The sequence below is a fragment of the Protomyctophum bolini genome (genome assembly GCF_963924005.1).
Source record: "Protomyctophum bolini genome assembly, chromosome: 5".
NCBI lineage: Eukaryota > Metazoa > Chordata > Actinopteri > Myctophiformes > Myctophidae > Protomyctophum > Protomyctophum bolini.
In genome coordinates, this window is record NC_137866.1 from 14,887,619 (window position 1) to 14,909,520 (window position 21,902).

The 21,902-nt window shown below is 42.2% G+C and overlaps 2 protein-coding genes across 2 annotated transcripts in view; one reads left to right on the forward strand and one right to left on the reverse strand.

Moving 5' to 3' along the window:
- The window catches only part of cacna2d3a (calcium channel, voltage-dependent, alpha 2/delta subunit 3a), a gene marked incomplete at both ends in the record, with an annotated part of 220,647 nt that overhangs the window by 162,331 nt on the left and 36,414 nt on the right, over positions 1 to 21,902 (forward strand). Inside the window, 2 exons of the mRNA XM_080764041.1 lie at positions 20,162 to 20,223; positions 21,505 to 21,549. Of these exons, the coding sequence (XP_080620167.1) occupies positions 20,162 to 20,223; positions 21,505 to 21,549 (107 nt within the window). The remainder of the gene's footprint in view (positions 1 to 20,161; positions 20,224 to 21,504; positions 21,550 to 21,902) is intronic.
- On the reverse strand, positions 9,452 to 10,675 carry LOC308315944 (nuclear factor 7, brain-like; the record flags this gene model as incomplete). The annotated part of the gene is made up of 1 exon (XM_080764221.1): positions 9,452 to 10,675. One exon carries the CDS (start codon positions 10,673 to 10,675, stop codon positions 9,452 to 9,454), a length of 1,224 nt encoding a protein of 407 aa, XP_080620347.1.

Sequence of the window (21,902 nt, forward strand, 5' to 3'; positions counted from 1 at the left end):
TGGGCATCTGTCTATATTCTAACCTACTTTACATCATGTACTTTATTAATTTTTTGATCCTCTGTTCTCTAGAACCTGCATCTCCCGTATATACTGTATATATGTAACCAGCCTATTCTGCCCTCCCTGGGTGAATTAGCAGGCTAGTTTGGCAGATAGCGAACAGTCTTTCCAATGAATGAGCACAAACGGATTGCAATATAGTCTTGTTTATTGACACTGGAGAAGTTATAAAACTGCAATAAGTAAGACAATACAGAAAAATATGCATTCTGTAATATTAATATGTCAAAACATATATAACATATTGCAATAGAAAATAAATAACATACAAATGCTGCCACCATATATAATGTAATGTACTTAAATGGCATGCAGTTGTAGCAAACATAAACATCAACATTTGCTTCATGTAGTGTAGTTTCAAAGCATTTGGATGGATAAACATCACCAAATAGATTGAGAGAATAATACTTTAAGAAAACCAACAGAAATATGCTTACAGTCAAGGCTTGTCAAAAGAACAGGATCTAGCATGTTCTCTCCTCTGCTGTCTTGCATACACTGAACACATACTACTATGGCAAGCTAGAAGGGTCGAAAAACATCACATGGTGCAAAACTAAACCTGTAAGAAAACCACCACTAGGTGGCAATAATACACACTTACAGTGGGCAGAACACGGCCAGCAACTCTATATCTGACCTCGGCTCAAACCCATAGATCTCCATATTTGGAGCTGACCTGTGCTGACATTTCATATCTTCCCCACCCATCCTGACTTTTCTGACATTCTATGTGTTGCTCTGACCTCATCAAACCCTGTACACTCAAGACACGCTCCATATATGGCCAGTACACAATTCATTCCATATGTTGATCTTAACCCCCATGCCAAAGCGCCAGCGCTCGCCCAGCAGAGTGCCGTCACCCAGGCAGATGCGTGCACACTTCTCGCCCTCACGGCATCTTACTGGTAATAATACAAATAAAAACCTTGGTCAGTTCATCCTAATATATTTTTTTATGAAATGGTAAACTGCCAATTCAGCATATGAATAAGTACTGGGAGCTGATGGTAGGTGTTTTAAATATTGGGAGCTGATGCTAGGTGTTTTAAATATTGGGAGCTGATGGTAGGTATTGTTGTAAGTTACTGGGAGCTGATGGTAGGTGTGGTTGTAAGTATTGGGAGCTGATGGTAGGTGTTGTAAGTACTGGGAGCTGATGGTAGGTGTTGTAAATATTGGGAGCTGATTGTAGGTGTTTTAAGTACTAGGAGCTGATGGTAGGTGTTGTAAGTACTGGGAGCTGATGGTACGTGTTAAGTATTAGGAGCTGATGGTAGACGTTTTAAGTATTAGGAGCTGATGGTAGGTGTTGTAAGTACTGGGGGCTGATGGTAGGTGTTGTAAGTACTGGTACCTGATGGTAGGTGTTGTAAGTACTGGTAGCTGATGGTAGGTGTTGTAAGTACTTGGAGCTGATGGTAGGTGTGGTGCTCCACCTCAGCAATCCATCTCCCAGGGGGTCTAGCTCTTTGAAAAGTACACCCTCATTCCCAGCCGATACAGATAATAGGTCACTCCGACCAACGTACTTTACTGACCTGCTTCCTTTCGTCAGTGCCGCCGCGAGGTATACGCACAGTGCAGTGGGCAGCACGCAGAGGGGCCATCAACATGTGCCAAGCCGATCCTCAAAATAAGAATTTTCTCTGCGGCTCTGCCACTTAATAACGAGTGCCCGTGCATGTGTCCTCGAGTCGCATGCGTGCCCATGTGGAGCTGCTCAGAGCTGAAGTGTCCCCTCCTCCCTGCCCGGTCTGGCAGCCAGTTTAAGTGTTATTTAGCACCGACATTAGGACAAATCATACGGCGAAAGTAGCCAATCTGCATGAAGAAACGCGCCGCAGCACAAAATGGTCAGCATAGGCCGTAGGGCATCCAAATGGTCAGCAGTGTTTCATACATAATACATCAAAGACCTAATAACACCTTGTTCTAGACGTTTGTACATTTAAATTATGTATTTACCCAGATGTCTTGGTTGTAAGTTTGACATGACAGTTTAGGGCGGCCTTTTTTGAGCCGAACTCTGAAGACTGCTAGCGTGTTTATTCACAGGCTCGTGTGTGTGTGTGTGTGTGTGTGTGTGTGTGTGTGTGTGTGTGTGCGTGTGTGCACGCGCGGTTGTGTTCCTCCCCTGACTGTCAGTTAGAATGTCCCATGTGTCCTCTGACATGCTGCTCTGCTGCGGAGCTACACCGGCGGGCAAACGCACCACCGCACTTGCAAATCACCACATCTCTCAACAGCTGTGTGAGTGAGAATGTTCACGTGTGTGTGTGTGTGTGTGTGTGTGTTTGTCCAGAAACAACTTTCATTGTCACTGGGCTGTGGACGAACACACAATCCTCTCTTGGCAACAACACGCACGTGCCTGATTTATTTATCTTATAGCCTTCTGATGATGTCAAGCACCGAAAATAGCCGATTACTTCTCGGCCTTAAGCCCATGACCTACCTAATTCCAACACACGTTGCTACTTTGGGATGGCTCAGGGTAGAAGACAGGACAGTGCCCTCAATACCCACATACCTAACTAACTACTGGTCACTCACTGGTTTCTATCTAAATTGGCCTGAAAAATGATCTATCAGGATAAGTGATAATCCTTCCTACTATAGAGTGTGCTGACCATATAAGGAGTTCCTCCCTGTCCCCATTTAACCCCTGGGGGTCAAAAAACAATATGTTTCGTTTTTGGCTAGGTGGCCCAGCCTTCATCCAATCAGGATAGAGAGGGGCCTTCCGCCAATCATGATCAAGCGGGGGCAGGCCTTGGTGTGTGTGCTGTTGGCCTGTCACGTGTCCCCCCACTGTAGTGCGTGCATTTCCATATTGTGTTACCGGGGAAGACCGGGGGGTTTTCCAAATCACCCAAATCACTGAATGCTCCTTTAAGCGAACTTGAGTCACAAGAGACACCACTGAGTGAGCTAAAGCGCACGAGTTGCTGTGTCGAACGTTGCTGCTTTTCCTTTTTCACCTTTGTACATATAGTGCCTTTTTGTGACTGTAGGTCGCGTTTACTATGAAAACCTGCATTTCCCATCAGTCAGTCAGTGAGTTGTCTGCTGTCACCCAGGCGGATGTGTGCACGCTTCTCTCCTTCAAGGCTTCTTACTGGTATATTGTTGATCACATGTATTTTTGCGCATTGAACACATAGGACCACAATGGAAAGAAGTCCCCTGCAGGATTTCCTGTTATCCTTTTAGCCTTAACGTCTGACTGTAAAATATTCAATCAATTAATCAATCAAAGCTTGGAATTCATCTACTTCCAGTTCGCAACTATAGCATAAATCAGGCTTTACTCATGATCGCCAATAGACACGTCAAAAACTGCATATATACATAATCAACATTGATCCACGTCCGCCTTTGTGAATGTAATGGAGCCCCAGAGAAACGGAGGCTTTAGACCAGGTTGTCATCATCTTCCCCGCTGTGCGCCCGCCCGCCCGCCTGTTTGCCTGCATGCCACTGCTCTGATAGGAGATGGGTACCATTGGTCGGATTTGGAACAGATTTCTTTACCCACTCGCTGCTCCTCGCCTTTCGGGAATCGTATAAGCCAGCTCACAGCATTATAAATACTGTATGTCCTCCAAGCTCTTAAACGTCACCCGGATAAGTTTACTGTTGGCTGAAGAATTCAGGGCTTTAGAAAGAGGGCATTAGCGAGATGATGATGATGAGGATGATGATGAGGATGATGAAGTGAGAGAGCGGGACAGAGAAAAGAGAAAGAGAGGATCAGCAGAAGTCAGCTCATTTCTTACCCTGCTCAGCCTGTCACTACGAACATGTCCCCTTCTGCAATCTGACACAGTCAGGAGACCTGTGCAGTGGTGGAAAAAGTACTCGGATGTTTTTATTAGTAAAGTAAGTGAAAGTATAAACACTACTACGATGTAGAAATACTTTGCAATTAAACGTCCGGAATTCAAAATGTTCTTGAGTAAAAGTACAAAAGTATTGGTATCAAAATGTACTTAACCCATTCTGACCTGAGATCAGATTCATACGAGGTTTCCACTGGACACACACTGGGTCTGATTAACCCATTCTGACCTGAGATCAGATTCTAAAAATGTCAGTCGCTCTTCGATTTTTCAAAAATAGCAGACCTACAAGCTCGTAGCGCGCCACTCGGTGGCGCGCTATGAGCTTGTAGATCTGCTATTTTTCAATAGCTAAAGCATAACGTGATGCTAAACACCAAAATGGGTTCCCGTACAGAATGGGTTAAAGTACCAAAAGTGGAAAGTAGTCATTATGCAGTGTCCCATTTCAAGTTTTCAAATGTATAAAAATCATTTGAAAATAGCAGATCTACAAGTTCACAATGCGTTGTATCGTGAACACATTGTGAGCTATTAGATTGCCTATTTTCAAATGGCCGAAATGTATACAGGGCTGAAGTGGTTAATGCATGTTTTGTAATAATAATCAAAATCTACAAATTAACTAGTAGCCTATCTAGTTTTTAAATAAATGTAGTGGATTAAAATTATTTGGATCCAAGATGTATTAGAATAATATAATTGGAAATACTCGTGTTGCTGCCGGGTTGAAAAGTTGTAACTCTGACATGTTCCTTTTTTATTGTGTTAAAAATAGCAATAGGGTATAGGTACCCTCATAAGAAAACATGCAGTACTCCTGGTCTCTAAACTACATCCCCCTGGCCAGACCGGGCGCCTGATGGATGGGGAAAGAAACTGGTCGCAATTACATGTTCCTTGCACGTGCTATGTCCAACCGGGGAAACTCCCTGTCAGGTGAAAAGAAGCAGCTTGTACTCCTCATGCATTGAAGGAAGCATGCGGTCAGTCCATTGTGTAGATCCCAGGATTACATTACTGTAGATAAGTGACACTGGCTGAAAAAATGGGTTACAAAATCGTGGGATTAAGAAATTGTGTCTGGGAGGCGTGAGGACGTTTTGAGCTCATAGAGCTGAAAAGTGTTTTACCCAACAGCAACGATAGAACACCACTAAGGCGGCAGTGGATCAGTGGTAGAGTGACCGCTACACTTTACCCAGTTCGAACCCAGGCTCCCACAGAGTTAGTGTCAAAGTTAAGTGTCCTTAAGCTATAGCCTGGCTAATAAGCCAGACTCAAATCTCACTGTCGTGTGGTATTTACGCCGGCAGGTTGATTCGGTGTGAATTGAATGCACTATATCTATGTAAAGTGCTTTGGATAAAAGCGCTATATAAATGCAACCATATAAATGCACCATTTCATGCATTCTGGGTTACAGATATGTAAGCATCCCATTTGATTCCAGCTATTAATCATTTAGCTGGGGACCCCCTAGGTTATATCTCCTTCAATTATTGTCCAATTTCATTGAATGATACATCATATGAAAGCTTACATTCTGTACTTTAATAATCTGTAATAATCTGTAATCTGTAAAAATCGAGTTGAGGCCCTTTTTGCTGGCCCCTGTCACATGTGTGTGCGTGACTGGACGTTCAAACTAAGCTCCGGGCTTTCATTGTCACAAACTCATTCAGTTGAAAACAATTGCGGGTGTCTTTTTATTATTATTGTTTGTTCGCCTGTCTGTCCCCCTCTCTGATTTTCTCCTCTGCTCACTGCCTTTGTATTTGAATAGATGTAGTTAGATACCATCAAGTTCTACTTTCCATTGGTTTAATATGTATTAAACCCAGACACACTTAACTGCCCTACACAGCCAACGTGCAGTAACTACGTTTTTGGACAAATCACCTTATTTGTGTATCCAAAAGGTCAAATTTTGGGGCATGAACAATGACCTCAAACACATCTTTAGAATTAGTGTAATATATACCAGACCAGTTGAAACACTTTTAATCCCGTTGTCGGCCAATGTCAGAACAGCTCAGTTCCATATGGAGATCTAAGGGTGACAGGGGGTGCAGTGTCTTGAGTTTACAGGGTTTGATGAGGTCAGATCAACATATGGAATGTCAGAACAGGTCGGCTCCATGGAGATCTATAATTATGGCTGCAGGGCAGTGTCTTGAGTGTACAGGGTTTGGTGAGGTTTGGCCGTATATGGAGGTCATATCAACACATGGAATTAATTCTGTATTGGCCATACATGGAGCATGTCACGAGACGGACGGATGGACGCATGGACTGACATGTTTTGCAGGTTTTCAAAGTAAACTGCGACCTACGGTCGCAATTATCAGAATACAGTGCTTTCACCTTTTAACAACAAATGTTTAATTTGTGCCACCCCCCCCCCCCCCAAAACGACGCCCTCTGTGTGCTTCTGTGTGTATGTAGGTCGTTGTTGTCATTCACTCTGCAGCGTCTTAAATTAGCCTAGCATGCTCCTGGGTTTCCCCAGTGGGTGCACACGACATGGTGGCCTGTTGAAAGGACCTGGCAACACCGCATGACAGGATAATCTGCAGCTGTTCCCCTGGGCTCTGGGCTCTGCATGCTAAAACCACTGACAGACAGGAGGGCTATACTCTGACTTTGTTTTACTTATAGGCTAAGTAAAAGTAGTGATGCCACAATGTAGAACTTATACTTATGTTACAAGTGTAAAAGTCTGGCTTTCAGAATTTTTTTGACTAACACTTGTCATAAACATATACTTGGCCAGGAAAACACGGGTACCCCACACATTAGAAGGACAATATCAGTCGCCAGAAACAAGGATGGGTGTTTTCAATGAATCTATCATGGTTCAAATGGAATTTGATGTTACAATGGGTTTGTATATGAAGGGGGCGGGGCAGCTAAAATGAATATCAAATATCTAAATATTGAATCAAGCAACTTAAAAAACTGTCGGGGTGTTCACATGAGCCTGAGTAGATGATACAATTACCAGAATTTTCTTTAAAAAAAATTATATATATATATATATATATCCCTTTAAATAAAACATAATATGAGTAGCCTACCTTTTCCAGTGCTGACAGTACATGACCTCGATACATAGCCAGCCAATCAATGCTGCCCACTTGACGAGCACATTAGAACAGGTGCTGACAGCTCTTAAATAGTCCACCCTATAAAGAAATACACTGCAGGTTCTGCTGATAGACATCCTGTCAATCATATGCACACACGCACGCACAGACATCTCTTATTGAACTGATAGGGACACACTTTGCTTTTGTGGGGAATCGGTCAATGATAATTTACACATCGTACGTAGAGTAAGTTCAAGTTCAAACAGATCATATATACATACTGTAATGCACGTTGTTAACCCTTTATATACCCTCTGGACTAGACCAGTGGTTCCAAACCCTCTTGGTGTTGTAAGCATTATGTTATACTTTAGCTATTGAAAATTGAAAAGCTATTTTTTAAAATGTGGCACACATCATGTTTTTAACTCAAATCTTTGGCTCTATTTGTTTCTATATTTTCAGATGGGGTTCCGCTGCTAATTACATGTAATTTTTGGGTTTGTTGACATAAAATAGTTTGAAAACCACTGACATAGAAACATAAGTTTGGCTTACATACATTCATACATTCATGAATCCACTTGCTGACCGGCTGTTAGTATTGGGCATTTTATTATAGGGTGGTTTGGAACCACTGGTCTCTAGAGGGTATATATAAAAGGAAACTGAATAGGGCAATGTCTGGAGTTGATAGAGCAAGCATTAACTTCTTCAAGACTGTCTTCCCAGAGCTCATCTGAAATTTGATTCCCAACTCATTTTCCCATGCCAACTTAACTGCTGATGTAGTAGTAGGTATAGGTTTACAGCTTGTCATCAAATTAATTTCACAAATGAATTAACTCAGTTAACGCAGTTATTTTGACAGCCCTAATATATTATGCATCCATGCAGAGGAATATGGTCCCATTTAGGACATCCCTTTCTTCTGCAGGGACCTGTTACAGCTGTTACAACCAAATGAGTTTCACATGATGAGAGGATGAGCTATCTGAGGCAACGACCAAAACCTAGTGATGCAGTGACTGTTATTGACCATACTGTAACTTAAGTGTCGTGTGTGTGTGTGTGTGTGTGTGTGTGTGTGTGTGTGTGTGTGTGTGTGTGTGTGTGTGTGTGTGTGTGTGTGTGTGTGTGTGTGTGTGTGTGTGCGCACGCGCAGGTAAAATGCCAGCAGATAGACTGACAGGTGTTGTGCACAATGTGTTTTCTAATCATTTAGGTGAAAAATTGCATGCTAAAGATAGCCATGCACACCTCTATTGTCTCACAACCACTCTTAACCCAAGGCTTAACCATAATATGGTTATGAACCGAGGTCAGGGGTCACCACCATGCCATCTTGTAGTGGACATTTCATCAAGATATATTTTTGCCACAGACATACAAAATAAGTGGTCAATATTACCTAAATCCATAAGCAGAAAATGGCCAAAGCAGCAAATGTAGGATTTTAACCAACAATTATACCGTAGGCTAGTCGTTGTGAGGACCACATGGTCAACTTTATGATGACTTTCTTACATTATTTGATATTTTGGCCAATGTTTGACAAGTTTTTATAGTAGGCCTATAGTTCTTTTCTTTAGGTATTAGGACAAAGAGTCTGTGTGGATGTGATGATTAAAGTTGTTTAACTGACACAAGTTAATTCAAGGAGTTTTGTATGGTGTTACCATTTTATCAGTGATTCAAGTGACTGCAGGGTTCATAGTCTACCTCATCCTGTGGTTTCATTAACATTAACAATAACTAATATTTTACATACTGACCTCTGCTAACCATCAAACAACTATATAATGTCATGAAGAGATTCATCCAACCTGATAATTACATTTTAGGAAATTGTGTAAAAAGTACAGTACAGTTACAAGTGTAAAAGTTAGCAAATTTGTTGCTGTCGGGAGGAAATTGAACACCTATTGAACACCATTTACGTCTGTGCTTTGGACAAAACCTCTTAACTCCATTGGACCCTCAAACTGTCTGCTAAAGCAGCAAATTAACTCCACCATGTCTTCCCCTCTCATGGAACTAATTGACAATATATAAAGTCACAACACCAACTTTGATGAGGCAGTATTGCCTTCATTTTCCTGAAGAAAATTATTTTTTTGGAGTTAAGTGGTTTCTTCCTGACAGCTGACTGAGCTGGGATTTACAGTATAAATATAATAGTGTACATTCTATGGTAAAGTATCTCAATTCCTCAACATGATTACTACTGAGATAATTCAATTTCTACATGAATCCCTTATATTTTAATTACCTTTAAAATAATCCCTATATTATTGTTGGCATTAGTACTATTACTGATATTATTAATACTATTGCAAAGTGATAGCAGACAATAGAAACCAAATAGTATCTGTAACTTTGGTAATTATTAATTATTGACAATAGGCAGTATAATGTATCAATAACATGACATCATCTTCATGTCTAACATGGTTTCAGAGTCACACTGACCTTCCATGGTAACATCTTCAGAGGGAGAGTCTGATAATTGCTAATGTATGGAAAGAGTGTGTCAGTGAAGGTGTGTGTGGTGTGGATGTGTGTGTTGGTATCAGGATCAGAGAAGGACAGAGTTCCTTTGTTCCAGTCCAGCTGGACTCTGATCTTCTTGGGGTTCTGCTTCACTGAGAGATCAGTGTCTGACTCTGAGGAGGAGAATGCTTTGTATTTACCTTTATTGAACCATATGGCCCAACATTGACCCCCTACATGTATCTTTCCTTTCCTCTGGAAGGACTTTGCTAACACACCCAGTTCCCAGGTTGTATTGTCTCCAACCTCAACATCCCAGCTGTGAGTCCCAGAGTTAAAGCCCTCAGAACCAACAACACGGCCCCACCAGTCAAACCTCTCTGGATTGTCAGGAAGCTGCTGTTTCTTTCCCCATCTCACGCTGGTCAGATCATCAGACAGGATGAGGTTTGGAAAGGCAGTGTTGGGATCCAGAATGACAGGATTGTAGGAGACAATGTCCTTCATCTTGTCCCAGACTCTGAAGGCCAGGTTTCCCAGGTGTTTGGCCTCGTCTATCAGTGCTCCTGAGACCGGCTGTGGGTCCTGCAGTGCAGTGAGCTGGACTCTTTCCACTGTGGTCTGCAGGAATGAGACGTGTTCGGCTCTCAGCTCCTCCTCGATGGCTCTGATTGTGTCTGAAATGGTTGATATGTCTCTGTTCAGACCCTCGATCTTCTCCTTCATCAACTGACTCTTCTGCTGCTCTTCCTCCCTCAGTTCGGTGATCCTGGCCTCTTCTTCATCATGTAGAAACTGATGCATCTTCTTAAACTGTTCCTTCATCTGCGTCTCGGTGTGCCGGGCCCGGACCTTAATGTGTTCTGCCGTTTGGTCGTAGTTTGTTTTAACTTCATTAAAAACCTTCAGTTTCTCCTGTAAAGGCTTCAATGATATCTGGACTTTCTCCTGTACGAAGGCCTCACACATGTTCTTCAGAGCCAGGTTAAGAGGTGGATCAATTGAATGTCTCTTCTTACAAATGGGACATTCCTTTTTTTCTGTCTTTCTCCACTTTTCCTGCAGACAGGCTTTACAGAAGCTGTGGCTACACGCCAGTATAACAGGTTCTTTAAAGATGACGCAACACACAGGACAGGAATAATACTCTTCTGGGTGAGATGCGTTGGAAGCCATTTTGTGTCAGAGTTTAGCTACAAAGACAGGAAATGCAGTCAGGGGTGGTAACACTCCTTCTTTTAGAATTATTCTAATCAAGTTTACTTTGACTGTGAAAGTGGTTGTTGTTAAAGTCCATTCAGCTGACAGAGTCAGCAGGTAGTTCCAGTGTTCTGGGTCAGTGTTCAGCAGGTAGTTCCAGTGTTCTGGGTCAGTGTTCAGCAGGTAGTTCCAGTGGTCTGGGTCAGTGTTCAGCAGGTAGTTCCAGTGGTCTGGGTCAGTGTTCAGCAGGTAGTTCCAGTGGTCTGGGTCAGTGTTCAGGTAGTTCCAGTGGTCTGGGTCAGTGTTCAGGTAGTTCTAGTGGTCTGGGTCAGTATTCAGGTAGTTCCAGTGTTCTGGGTCAGTGTTCAGCAGGTGTTTCCAGTGGTCTGGGTCAGTATTCAGGTAGTTCCAGTGTTCTGGGTCAGTGTTCAGCAGGTGTTTCCAGTGGTCTGGGTCAGTATTCAGGTAGTTCCAGTGGTGTGGGTCAGTATTTCCTCCTCTAGCTGTGGATGGACAGTCTGTTCTCTCTCAGTGGAAGTTGTGTTTGATCTGGCGTATCAGATCAGACTGGCAAGAGGTGGAGCTTTGACACACTATAGACAAAGTTCACTATCTCTCTGTCACACATTCAGGTGCGCACACGCGTGTGCGCGCGCACACACACACACACACACACACACACACACACACACACACACACACACGCATGCACGCGCACGCACACACACACACACACACACACACACACACACACACACACACACACACACACTTCTGGGCTTGTCACACAACTAAACAAACTAGTTTATAAAAGGTTCTAGGATTCAGGTGGCCCTATGCCCTTTGCAGGTCAGGTCCGGCATGTCTGGCATTTACTAGAAGGGCCAGGCAGGGTGGGGCCCTTGACATCTCACGCACGTGCAGGATACCGTGATACAAGCGCAAGACCAACACAGGACGCTGGACGCATCTCTCTCTACACAAGGCGAATTGTTTGTGATAGTACGATAGCCTACCTGCGTTAAATCTTGATTTTCGTTAAATAACTCTCTCTCTGTATGGAGACATTGGAGAGAGAGAGTGTGTGCACACACACACACACACAAGGACATTTTGACATTCCGCTTTAAAAAATGTTGCCACTACTGTTGGAGCAACTAAACAGGTTAATCTCGATGTTCTGGGCATCTTTGTAATGTTAGTGTTAGTAAAAAGCAGGTAAAAGAGTAACGTTTGAGGCAGACTAACATCAGTCACTCTACCGTTCACTGTAGTAGAAGAGGTGCGCCTGGTGAGCGTTTAGACCCCGCAGCTATGTCGAGTCCGCATACAGGAAATACGTAAGCTCCGACCATGAGACCCGTTTCTGAATTTGTCTATTGCCAACAGTTACAATCCAATCAACCAACTGCAATCAATGGCAAACCACTTCACCTGTGGGCATGCAGTGGTCCACAGGTGTATTGCATAATGCAATTTGCAACTTGCATTCAACTATTCTGTTGTGTCTTTAGTGAGATCCTAATTGTATTGCATATTCAAATAATAACTAGTTTTTGGATAAGGGTTGGGCCGGGTTGGGCAACTTTCAGAGGGCCACAAAGCATATAGTAAAAATAGCTGATAGCTGCGACGCGTTTTGAGCTGTAGATCTGCAATTTTTGCATTTTTTCCTGAATTATTTTTTTGCTATTTCTGAATTGGAATCCTGATTTTTATTTAATTTCAAATACATTTACATGTTCTCATGTTAACTTTATGAACTTAAATGCAAATACATTGGACATGTGGCCCCCTTAGTGGTTGTGGCCCCATGAAGCGACCGCTTATATTGCTTATGCCTAGAACCCTGCAGACAGTCCTGCTCATCAGGGGCGCTCAGGGTTCCTTATATTCTGTAAAGTGGTTTTCAAAGTTGTTGTGACCAAACAGCCCAATGAGCAAACTACTCTACTCTAAGGCCAGCTACATTCCAAATTTCAGTACATTGGGCTGGTCACTGACTCCATGACTAAGACTTGGGAACTTTACTGGACGCATCTTGTAGATGCCAGCCAGTAAAGCTCCTCCACTTAGGCTGCAACAGTCATGTAGGCCTATTGGACGCAGAAAATTATACAAAGCTGGAATCCTTTGCACCTCGATATATAGAAGTTGTATGATCAGGACCAAAAAAAAGTCTTCTCCTTGAGGACTCTAAAGGGCGGAGCGCATGGTGTGACGGAGCGCATGGTGTGTGTGTGTGTGTGTGTGTGTGTGTGTGTGTGTGTGTGTGGGTGTGTGTGGGTGTGTGTGTGTTGTTGCTGCCCCCTGGTGATCGCTGATCGGGTAGCCTAATCAGCAGATTGGCTACTTGGTATGTCTGTAAACCTCGTCCTTCCAGTCGCTTTGCGCACACTGGTTTGTTTTGGAAAACCGCAAAAAGCAAAATGGATATAGCCTACGCCCAGCCTCGGCTGTCAGCACTCAGCAGCACCAGTGCCAGCACGGTTCACAGTTCACACCACTGTAGCAACACTGACACATTCCGCAGAGTGGCTGCTGTCTCTGTGCCGTCTGTGAAGAGCCATGAGCCGGGAGGGGAAAACACTGACTCTAGACTTGAGAAAAAGACCCATATCGGCCCAAATATCCCAAAACGATGCCCGGGGAACTTTAATTAAAAGCTAGATGCAGTGGCTATAATTGGGTCAAGGGTGTTGCTTTCGTGAGCAATGGTGTACAAGATTGGTAATACATTGGTCAAAGTAACTCATTTTTAGACCATCTGGGGGCAATAAATAAATCTCCCCACGCAAACACGGTCACCTTGACCTTTCATAGTCATAGTAGTACGGTATATGAGTTCAGACATGCTAGTGTTAAGTAGCATGTGACATGTCAAACTAGGGTTTTTCTACTAGTACTTAACACTAGCATGTCTGAACTCATATACTACTATGACTATGAAAGGTCAAGATGACCGTGTTTTTCATGCGATTTGATTGGCCACTCTCTAACTGTTGTTTTAGAGGTTATATGTTATATGCGGTTTGCAGAAATAACAATGTCTGTTTATTTCTCCCGAAAAAGTTTGGGAGCAAACGAATTCCCTCAAAACACTGTTTTTAGATACAGAAAGCAAACGAATTCCATCAAAACAGATACGGGAGGCAAACGAATTCCATCAAAACACTGTTTTTAGATACGGGAGGCAAACGAATTCCATCAAAACACTGTTTTTAGATACGGGAGGCAAACGAATTCCATCAAAACACTGTTTTTAGATACGGGAGGCAAACGAATTCCATCAAAACACTGTTTTTAGATACGGGAGGCAAACGAATTCCATCAAAACACTGTTTTTAGATACGGGAGGCAAACGAATTCCCTCAAAACTCTGTTTTTAGATACGGGAGGCAAACGAATTCCATCAAAACACTGTTTTTAGATACGGGAGGCAAACGAATTCCCTCAAAACTCTGTTTTTAGATACGGGAGGCAAACGAATTCCATCAAAACACTGTTTTTAGATACGGGAGGCAAACGAATTCCATCAAAACACTGTTTTTAGATACGGGAGGCAAACGAATTCCATCAAAACACTGTTTTTAGATACGGGAGGCAAACGAATTCCATCAAAACACTGTTTTCAGATACGGGAGGCAAACGAATTCCATCAAAACACTGTTTTTAGATACGGGAGGCAAACGAATTCCCTCAAAACTCTGTTTTTAGATACGGGAGGCAAACGAATTCCATCAAAACACTGTTTTTAGATACGGGAGGCAAACGAATTCCATCAAAACACTGTTTTTAGATACGGGAGGCAAACGAATTCCATCAAAACACTGTTTTTAGATACGGGAGGCAAACGAATTCCATCAAAACACTGTTTTTAGATACGGGAGGCAAACGAATTCCATCAAAACACTGTTTTTAGATACGGGAGGCAAACGAATTCCATCAAAACACTGTTCTTAGATACGGGAGGCAAACGAATTCCATCAAAACACTGTTTTTAGATACGGGAGGCAAACAAATTCCATCAAAACACTGTTTTTAGATACGGGAGGCAAACGAATTCCATCAAAACACTGTTTTTAGATACGGGAGGCAAACGAATTCCATCAAAACACTGTTTTTAGATACGGGAGGCAAACGAATTCCATCAAAACACTGTTTTTAGATACGGGAGGCAAACGAATTCCCTCAAAACTCTGTTTTTAGATACGGGAGGCAAACGAATTCCATCAAAACACTGTTTTTAGATACGGGAGGCAAACGAATTCCCTCAAAACTCTGTTTTTAGATACGGGAGGCAAACGAATTCCATCAAAACACTGTTTTTAGATACGGGAGGCAAACGAATTCCATCAAAACACAGTTTTTAGATACGGGAGGCAAACGAATTCCATCAAAACACTGTTTTTAGATACGGGAGGCAAACGAATTCCATCAAAACACTGTTTTTAGATACGGGAGGCAAACGAATTCCATCAAAACACTGTTTTTAGATACGGGAGGCAAACTAATTCCATCAAAACACTGTTTTTAGATACGGGAGGCAAACGAATTCCCTCAAAACTCTGTTTTTAGATACGGGAGGCAAACGAATTCCATCAAAACACTGTTTTTAGATACGGGAGGCAAACGAATTCCATCAAAACACTGTTTTTAGATACGGGAGGCAAACGAATTCCATCAAAACACTGTTTTTAGATACGGGAGGCAAACGAATTCCATCAAAACACTGTTTTTAGATACGGGAGGCAAACGAATTCCATCAAAACACTGTTTTTAGATACGGGAGGCAAACGAATTCCCTCAAAACACTGTTTTTAGATACGGGAGGCAAACGAATTCCATCAAAACACTGTTTTTAGATACGGGAGGCAAACGAATTCCCTCAAAACTCTGTTTTTAGATACGGGAGGCAAACGAATTCCATCAAAACACTGTTTTTAGATACGGGAGGCAAACGAATTCCATCAAAACACTGTTTTTAGATACGGGAGGCAAACGAATTCCCTCAAAACACTGTTTTTAGATACGGGAGGCAAACGAATTCCCTCAAAACACTGTTTTTAGATACGGAGGCAAACGAATTCCATCAAAACACTGTTTTTAGATACGGGAGGCAAACGAATTCCATCAAAACACTGTTTTTAGATACGGGAGGCAAACGAATTCCATCAAAACACTGTTTTTAGATTCGGGAGGCAAACGAATTCCATCAAAACACTGTTTTTAGATATGGGAGGCAAACGAATTCCCTCAAAACTCTGTTTTTAGATACGGGAGGCAAACGAATTCCATCAAAACACTGTTTTTAGATACGGGAGGCAAACGAATTCCATCAAAACACTGTTTTTAGATACGGGAGGCAAACGAATTCCATCAAAACACTGTTTTTAGATACGGGAGGCAAACGACTTCCATCAAAACACTGTTTTTAGATACGGGAGGCAAACGAATTCCATCAAAACACTGTTTTTAGATACGGGAGGCAAACGACTTCCATCAAAACACTGTTTTTAGATACGGGAGGCAAACGAATTCCCTCAAAACTCTGTTTTTAGATACGGGAGGCAAACTAATTCCATCAAAACACTGTTTTTATAATAATTTAACATTTAACATTTAACATTTATAATGTATAATTATAAACATGGGATGCATAGCAAGTGTTACCGCATAAGTTCCGACATACTAACAGTCCGACACCCTACCCCAAACCCAAACGCATGTCGGACCAACGCATGTCGTTGTCGGCAGCAACGGGTGATTTGCACATGTCAGACACCCCATATTGAGCCCTTTATTTTCAGTAGGTCTATCCCCTCATATTCACCAGCTTTTGGTGTGTGTGCACCTACACAAACATTAAATTCGCATTGACAATGAATGGACAATTTTACGTCATAGTGTCTGAGTAAATACTGTAGATAGTGTCCATTTTACGGCATGATGTACGATGATAAGAGCACCCCTCACTTCACACGTGTGTGATTTTATTTTAATGATGAGTAATATGTGTAATTATTGTTTTGTTATGTTAACATAACAAAGTCACAGGGCAAAGTTATTATTCCTTTAAGGTGTTGCTATGACAATCTAAACAAGCTGTTCATATGTGGGTCAATAGACCAGACCTCAGAGACAAATCCATGGAAAAATGTTGATGTTCAGATTAATTTGCACTATGGAATAATTTCACTGACGGGTTTCCTGTGTATTTATAGCTGGCCACAGTCTGTGCACATTTCCCATAGTGTCTGGAGTGGGTATTTTGAGGACAAAACACTCGTTTTATAGTGAGATTAGATTACTCTAATGAGTTGTTCATAACCTTTTCAGGCTGTGATCCCCCAAACATAATCATATTTGAACTGGGGATCCCCTAAGAATCATAATTGAACTGGGGAACCTCCCCCCCCCACACACACACACACACACACACACACACACACACACACACACACACACAGACACAGTTGAGTACACAGTAATGGTGTTCTTTAAAAAAGAAAAAGGTATTAAATAGCTGTATATCAATTAGTTCCCTGTCCATCCGGGCTATGGGGCAGGCTGCAACCACAACTATACAGATCCCATAGTTTGCTAGGAGTTTGCTTCAGCTGTGTCACTATGTTCATGTGCAGATCAGCTGCGGTCAACCCGCTGAGAGAACGCACGGTGTACAGATAGAATATACTGTAGTAGGATTGCTTTCTTCTCGGTCAGATGTGTATCTGGCTAATTGTGTTTGACATTGTGTTCGAGCTTGTTTTAATTGGAAGAATAATATGGTGGCTGGTGTAATATTGTCTTACATATTGTTTCTTCTTCCACCTGGCTCCCATAGGCTGTTTAACAATATCTCCCCATTGCAGTTGGAACTGCAGACTCACATCCATTTTATTAATTTTTTAATTATTATTCATATTTTTCGTAATCGGAAAACTCGCCTCTGGTGGGCATTTATATAAAAAATTGCCACGGACATACAAAATGAGTGTACAATATTATGACCAGAAACGCATCAAACTAAATTGCTGTTAAATGTCAGTGTGAATGTCACTGTAAAGTGCTTTCGATCAAATATAAATGCAACATTTCCCCCTTCACCATATGGACTTCACTCTGTATAAGTGAAAGCTCTGAAATCTGTGGTTGAATGGTGGGGACATCCCCCCTCCTCCTGCTTAGGGGGTTCTGAGGAGAACGTGTGTGTGTGTGTGTGTGTGTGTGTGTGTGTGTGTGTGTGTGTGTGTGTGTGTGTGTGTGTGTGTGTGTGTGTGTGTGTGTGTGTGTGTGTGTGTGCGTGTGCGCGTGATGAGAAGTGTGTGTGTGTGTGTGTGTGTGTGTGTGTGTGTGTGTGCGTGTGCGTGTGCGCGTGATGAGAAGAGAAGAGGGCCTGTGTCAAATTTGTCGGCCCCTGAAGAAATCTCTCTTATTCCATGCCAGGTTTTTTTGTCCAGGTCAGTGTCTGAGTACCTGCTGTGCTGCTGAGGGTGATTGAAGTGAGAACAGCTCTCTGTGTCTGTCAGGAGAACAACTAAGACCTGGGATGGATTTAATATAATATGAGCAGTGGTGGAAAAAGCACATTTGACGTTTGACTTAAAGTATTAGTTCAGATATTTGGACGTATGTAGGACATACTTGCCATTAATATATTGGTTGCAAAGGTATTCATTGATTGTTTGTCGTGTTGTAGTCGAGTCCACCTAAAGCGAGTACAAATCAAGACCGAGTGTGGGAGGGGGTCGAGTCCGAGTCGAGACCGAGACCAGATTTATTTTCTTCTTTTTTCTCATTTGAAAGGTACATAAAACATTGCGGGAGCAGGCAGGTGCATTGGCTGTGCTCCGTTACTTAACAAGATAGCTGTCTATAAGCGCCAGACAGCTCTCTTATAATGTTAATGTGAATGTGCTCCTCATAATATGGGTATAATACATTTATTGCATTGCATTATTGCATTACCGAGTCAAGTCCAAGTCAAATTAAGTGCGAGACCGAGACAAGACAGAGTTATGAAAATTTATTTGAGACGAGTCAAGGTACTACAAGTACTACAACTACGACTCGAGTGCTACAACAATACAGTGGTGAGTCCCGTGGTGGGAGTTCTGGTCTGGTTTTGGTGAATATTAAGTAGTTCCGGTCATTTGGCGGGGGTCTGGGGGCCAATAAATTATTCCACAAAACTTTAGTGTCATTTGTATTGTTGACCAGTAACACCACGCACCCGGAACCCACGCTGAGAAACGAAGTGGCACGCAACTAGATATATATCCCACCATTCTGTAAACTTTTTTTCATCCTGAGCACTTTTCACCCTCGGCCAACCTGGGGGGGGTGGGGGGACGGGGGGGGGGACGGAGCTCATGCTTCCTTCAATGCATGAGGAGTGAGCAGGCCGCACAATAGTGGGCTTGCAATTCAGACATATGGGGCACATCACAACGATTCTCCAGTGTTTCAGAGGGGAGTGAGTTCAACATGTTCAGTCGGGACGTTGTTTTGGAGATGGGATATGTTTGTTTGGCTCTGTTGTGGCTGCTCAGAGATGCCCCCTCCCTGCGGTTTTGTCATCTTCGTCTTGGCCTTAAGGCTGACACTGCCGCCATGTGTGATCACACCACCCGCACACTTCCACAGCGAAGAGCACACGCAAGCGCATGCACACACGCACACACATGGGGACAAGTAGGCTAGTCTACTTGTGAGGACAACAGCATTTTAAGGTGCCAAATGTATGAATGCCGTACTTTTTTGTTGTTGCCATCTTTTAACCCTAAACTTAATGTGGAAAAGGTGTGAGCTACAGCCCTAACCACACCAAAGGGTCAAGACTGTTTTAGCGTTGTCCCTGCGGTGTGTTATGTCTTGTTGCACGTTGACCCACATTTAGCCACGTTGAGCCACGTTGACCCTAGTGATTCAATGGCCCAAACCACACCAAAGGGTCAAGACGGTTTTAGTGTTAACTCCTTGCAACCATTTGGACCCAAGGAGTTGCATGGTGACCCTTTGGTGTGATTAGGGCTTACAGGCTCACAATCATCGCAGCACAATACGTTGTGAGCTTGTAGATCTGCCACATGTATTGCACTGTATTGTATTGTTTTCTTTGACCTGTGAAGCACTTTGGTACGATGAGAGTCGTTTTTAAATGTGCTATACAAATAAAATTGATTTGATTTGATTTGATTTGATTTGATATGTTGTGTGCAACACCGACACACAACTAAATACAATCTCTTTAATGCCTAATCCAAACCTGAAACTTTTACTAATTGTAAGCCCAACTACCCGTTTTCACCATAAAACAATAAGCATTACTTATTGTGAGAACTAGGACAATAGTCTTTACAATGTCTGTTTAAAAAATGTGACTATATCTAATGCAAACACACACACACGTGCGTGCCAGTTGTTTGGTTTCAGCGGTTTGTGCTGTGTCTCTTGCAGCTGTGGGGATCCAGATGAAACTGGAGTTCTTTCAGAAGAAGTTCTGGACGGCCAGCCGACAGGTATGTGCACACACACCAAACGCCCACATGATGCATACACATGTCTGCAAAAAAAGAAATAAAAAAGAATACGAGCAATTCTGAGCGGTTTGATGAATGAAATCTGATTCATGTTCAGCAATGGGAAAAGTATTGACATGTTTTACTTAAGGAAAAGTATCAATGCTGTTAAAGTTCGGAATTCAAAATATACTTGGTTAAAAGTACAAAAGTATTGGCATCACATTGTACTTAAAACCTGGAACGTATCTGTGTCACCTTAGCTTTTAACCACTTTAACCATTATTTTAAACTTTAGCTGATATACAAGCTTGTAGCGCGGAAACAAGTGCCATGCTACAAGCTTGTGGATCTGCTATTTTTGAAAAATTGTGAAAATGTGTGCAAATCTTTGATTATATATTCTTTCACAGCGAACATTTTAACTCAAATCTTTGCTTCTGGGAGGTCTCTGGAACAACATATTTTCAGATGGGGCTCGGCGGCTAAATACATATCATTTTTGGGGTCCTTGACATGGAGAACCACTGACATAGAAACATATTTCAGCGGTTTTTCAGAAAACTGTCAGGATTTTGAAGACATTTGTAGAAATATGTAGGATTACGCAAAATATCCCATTTAAAAAGTTTTTAAATGTGTAAAAATCTTTATAAAATAGCAGATCTACAATGTAACTGTTAACTCTTCTACTGAGAGTAGAATAAAAAGTAGGCCTACAGAACATTTTAAATACTCCAGTAAAGTAAATCAACATAAACAAAATTGCAATTAAGTGCAGTACAGAGCTTGTACATGTAGGCTACATAGTTACTTTAGATTATACTGTTCATGTTGAAATGTGTGCCAGGCCACTGCATGCACATTTGAAACTGTAAATCAGATTAATGGCACATTAGTTATTATCATTATCATTATTATTATCATTATCGTTATCATTATAATTATCATTATCATTATCAATATTATTATTATTATTATTAAGTGTAATTATAGCACCCCCATCAGGCCAATTGTGGTCATTGTTATTGTAACATAATTTCGGTCGTCATGTCTATACTACTAAGGTCGTCATGGTCGTCATGTCTATACGACTAAGGTCGTCATGGTCGTCATGTCTATACGACTAAGGTCGTCATGGTCGTCATGTCTATACGACTAAGTCATGGTCGTCATGTCTATACGACTAAGTCATGGTCGTCATGTCTATACGACTAAGGTCGTCATGGTCGTCATGTCTATACGACTAAGTCTAAATCCGGCTTTGCTTTTGTCTTGCAGTGTGCAGCTCTGGATGGGAAGTGCTCTATAAGCTGTGATGATAAGGTCACTTTCTTTTGCTTCCTCCAACAAGCCTCTCTTTTCCACTTCTACTTAACTCTTTTCCTTTTCCACGTCTTCTCCTTCTCTTCTTACTAGTTAACTCTTCCACTTCTACACCTTCTCTTCTGACTTACAGTGAAGTGTTATTCATAGTCTGCATTTTCGGTGGTGAGGTGACCACCGAACTACAACATGACGTCACGAGCCGCGGTGAAGAGCAAACCACCGCCACCCTTCTCTCTGTTTTTACTCACCACCGCTCAACGTTATTTCAGCTCCGGTGGTCACCTCACCACCGGAGCGGTGGTGAGAAGACTATGAATGAGCCTTCTCTTCTGACTCAACTCTTCCACTTC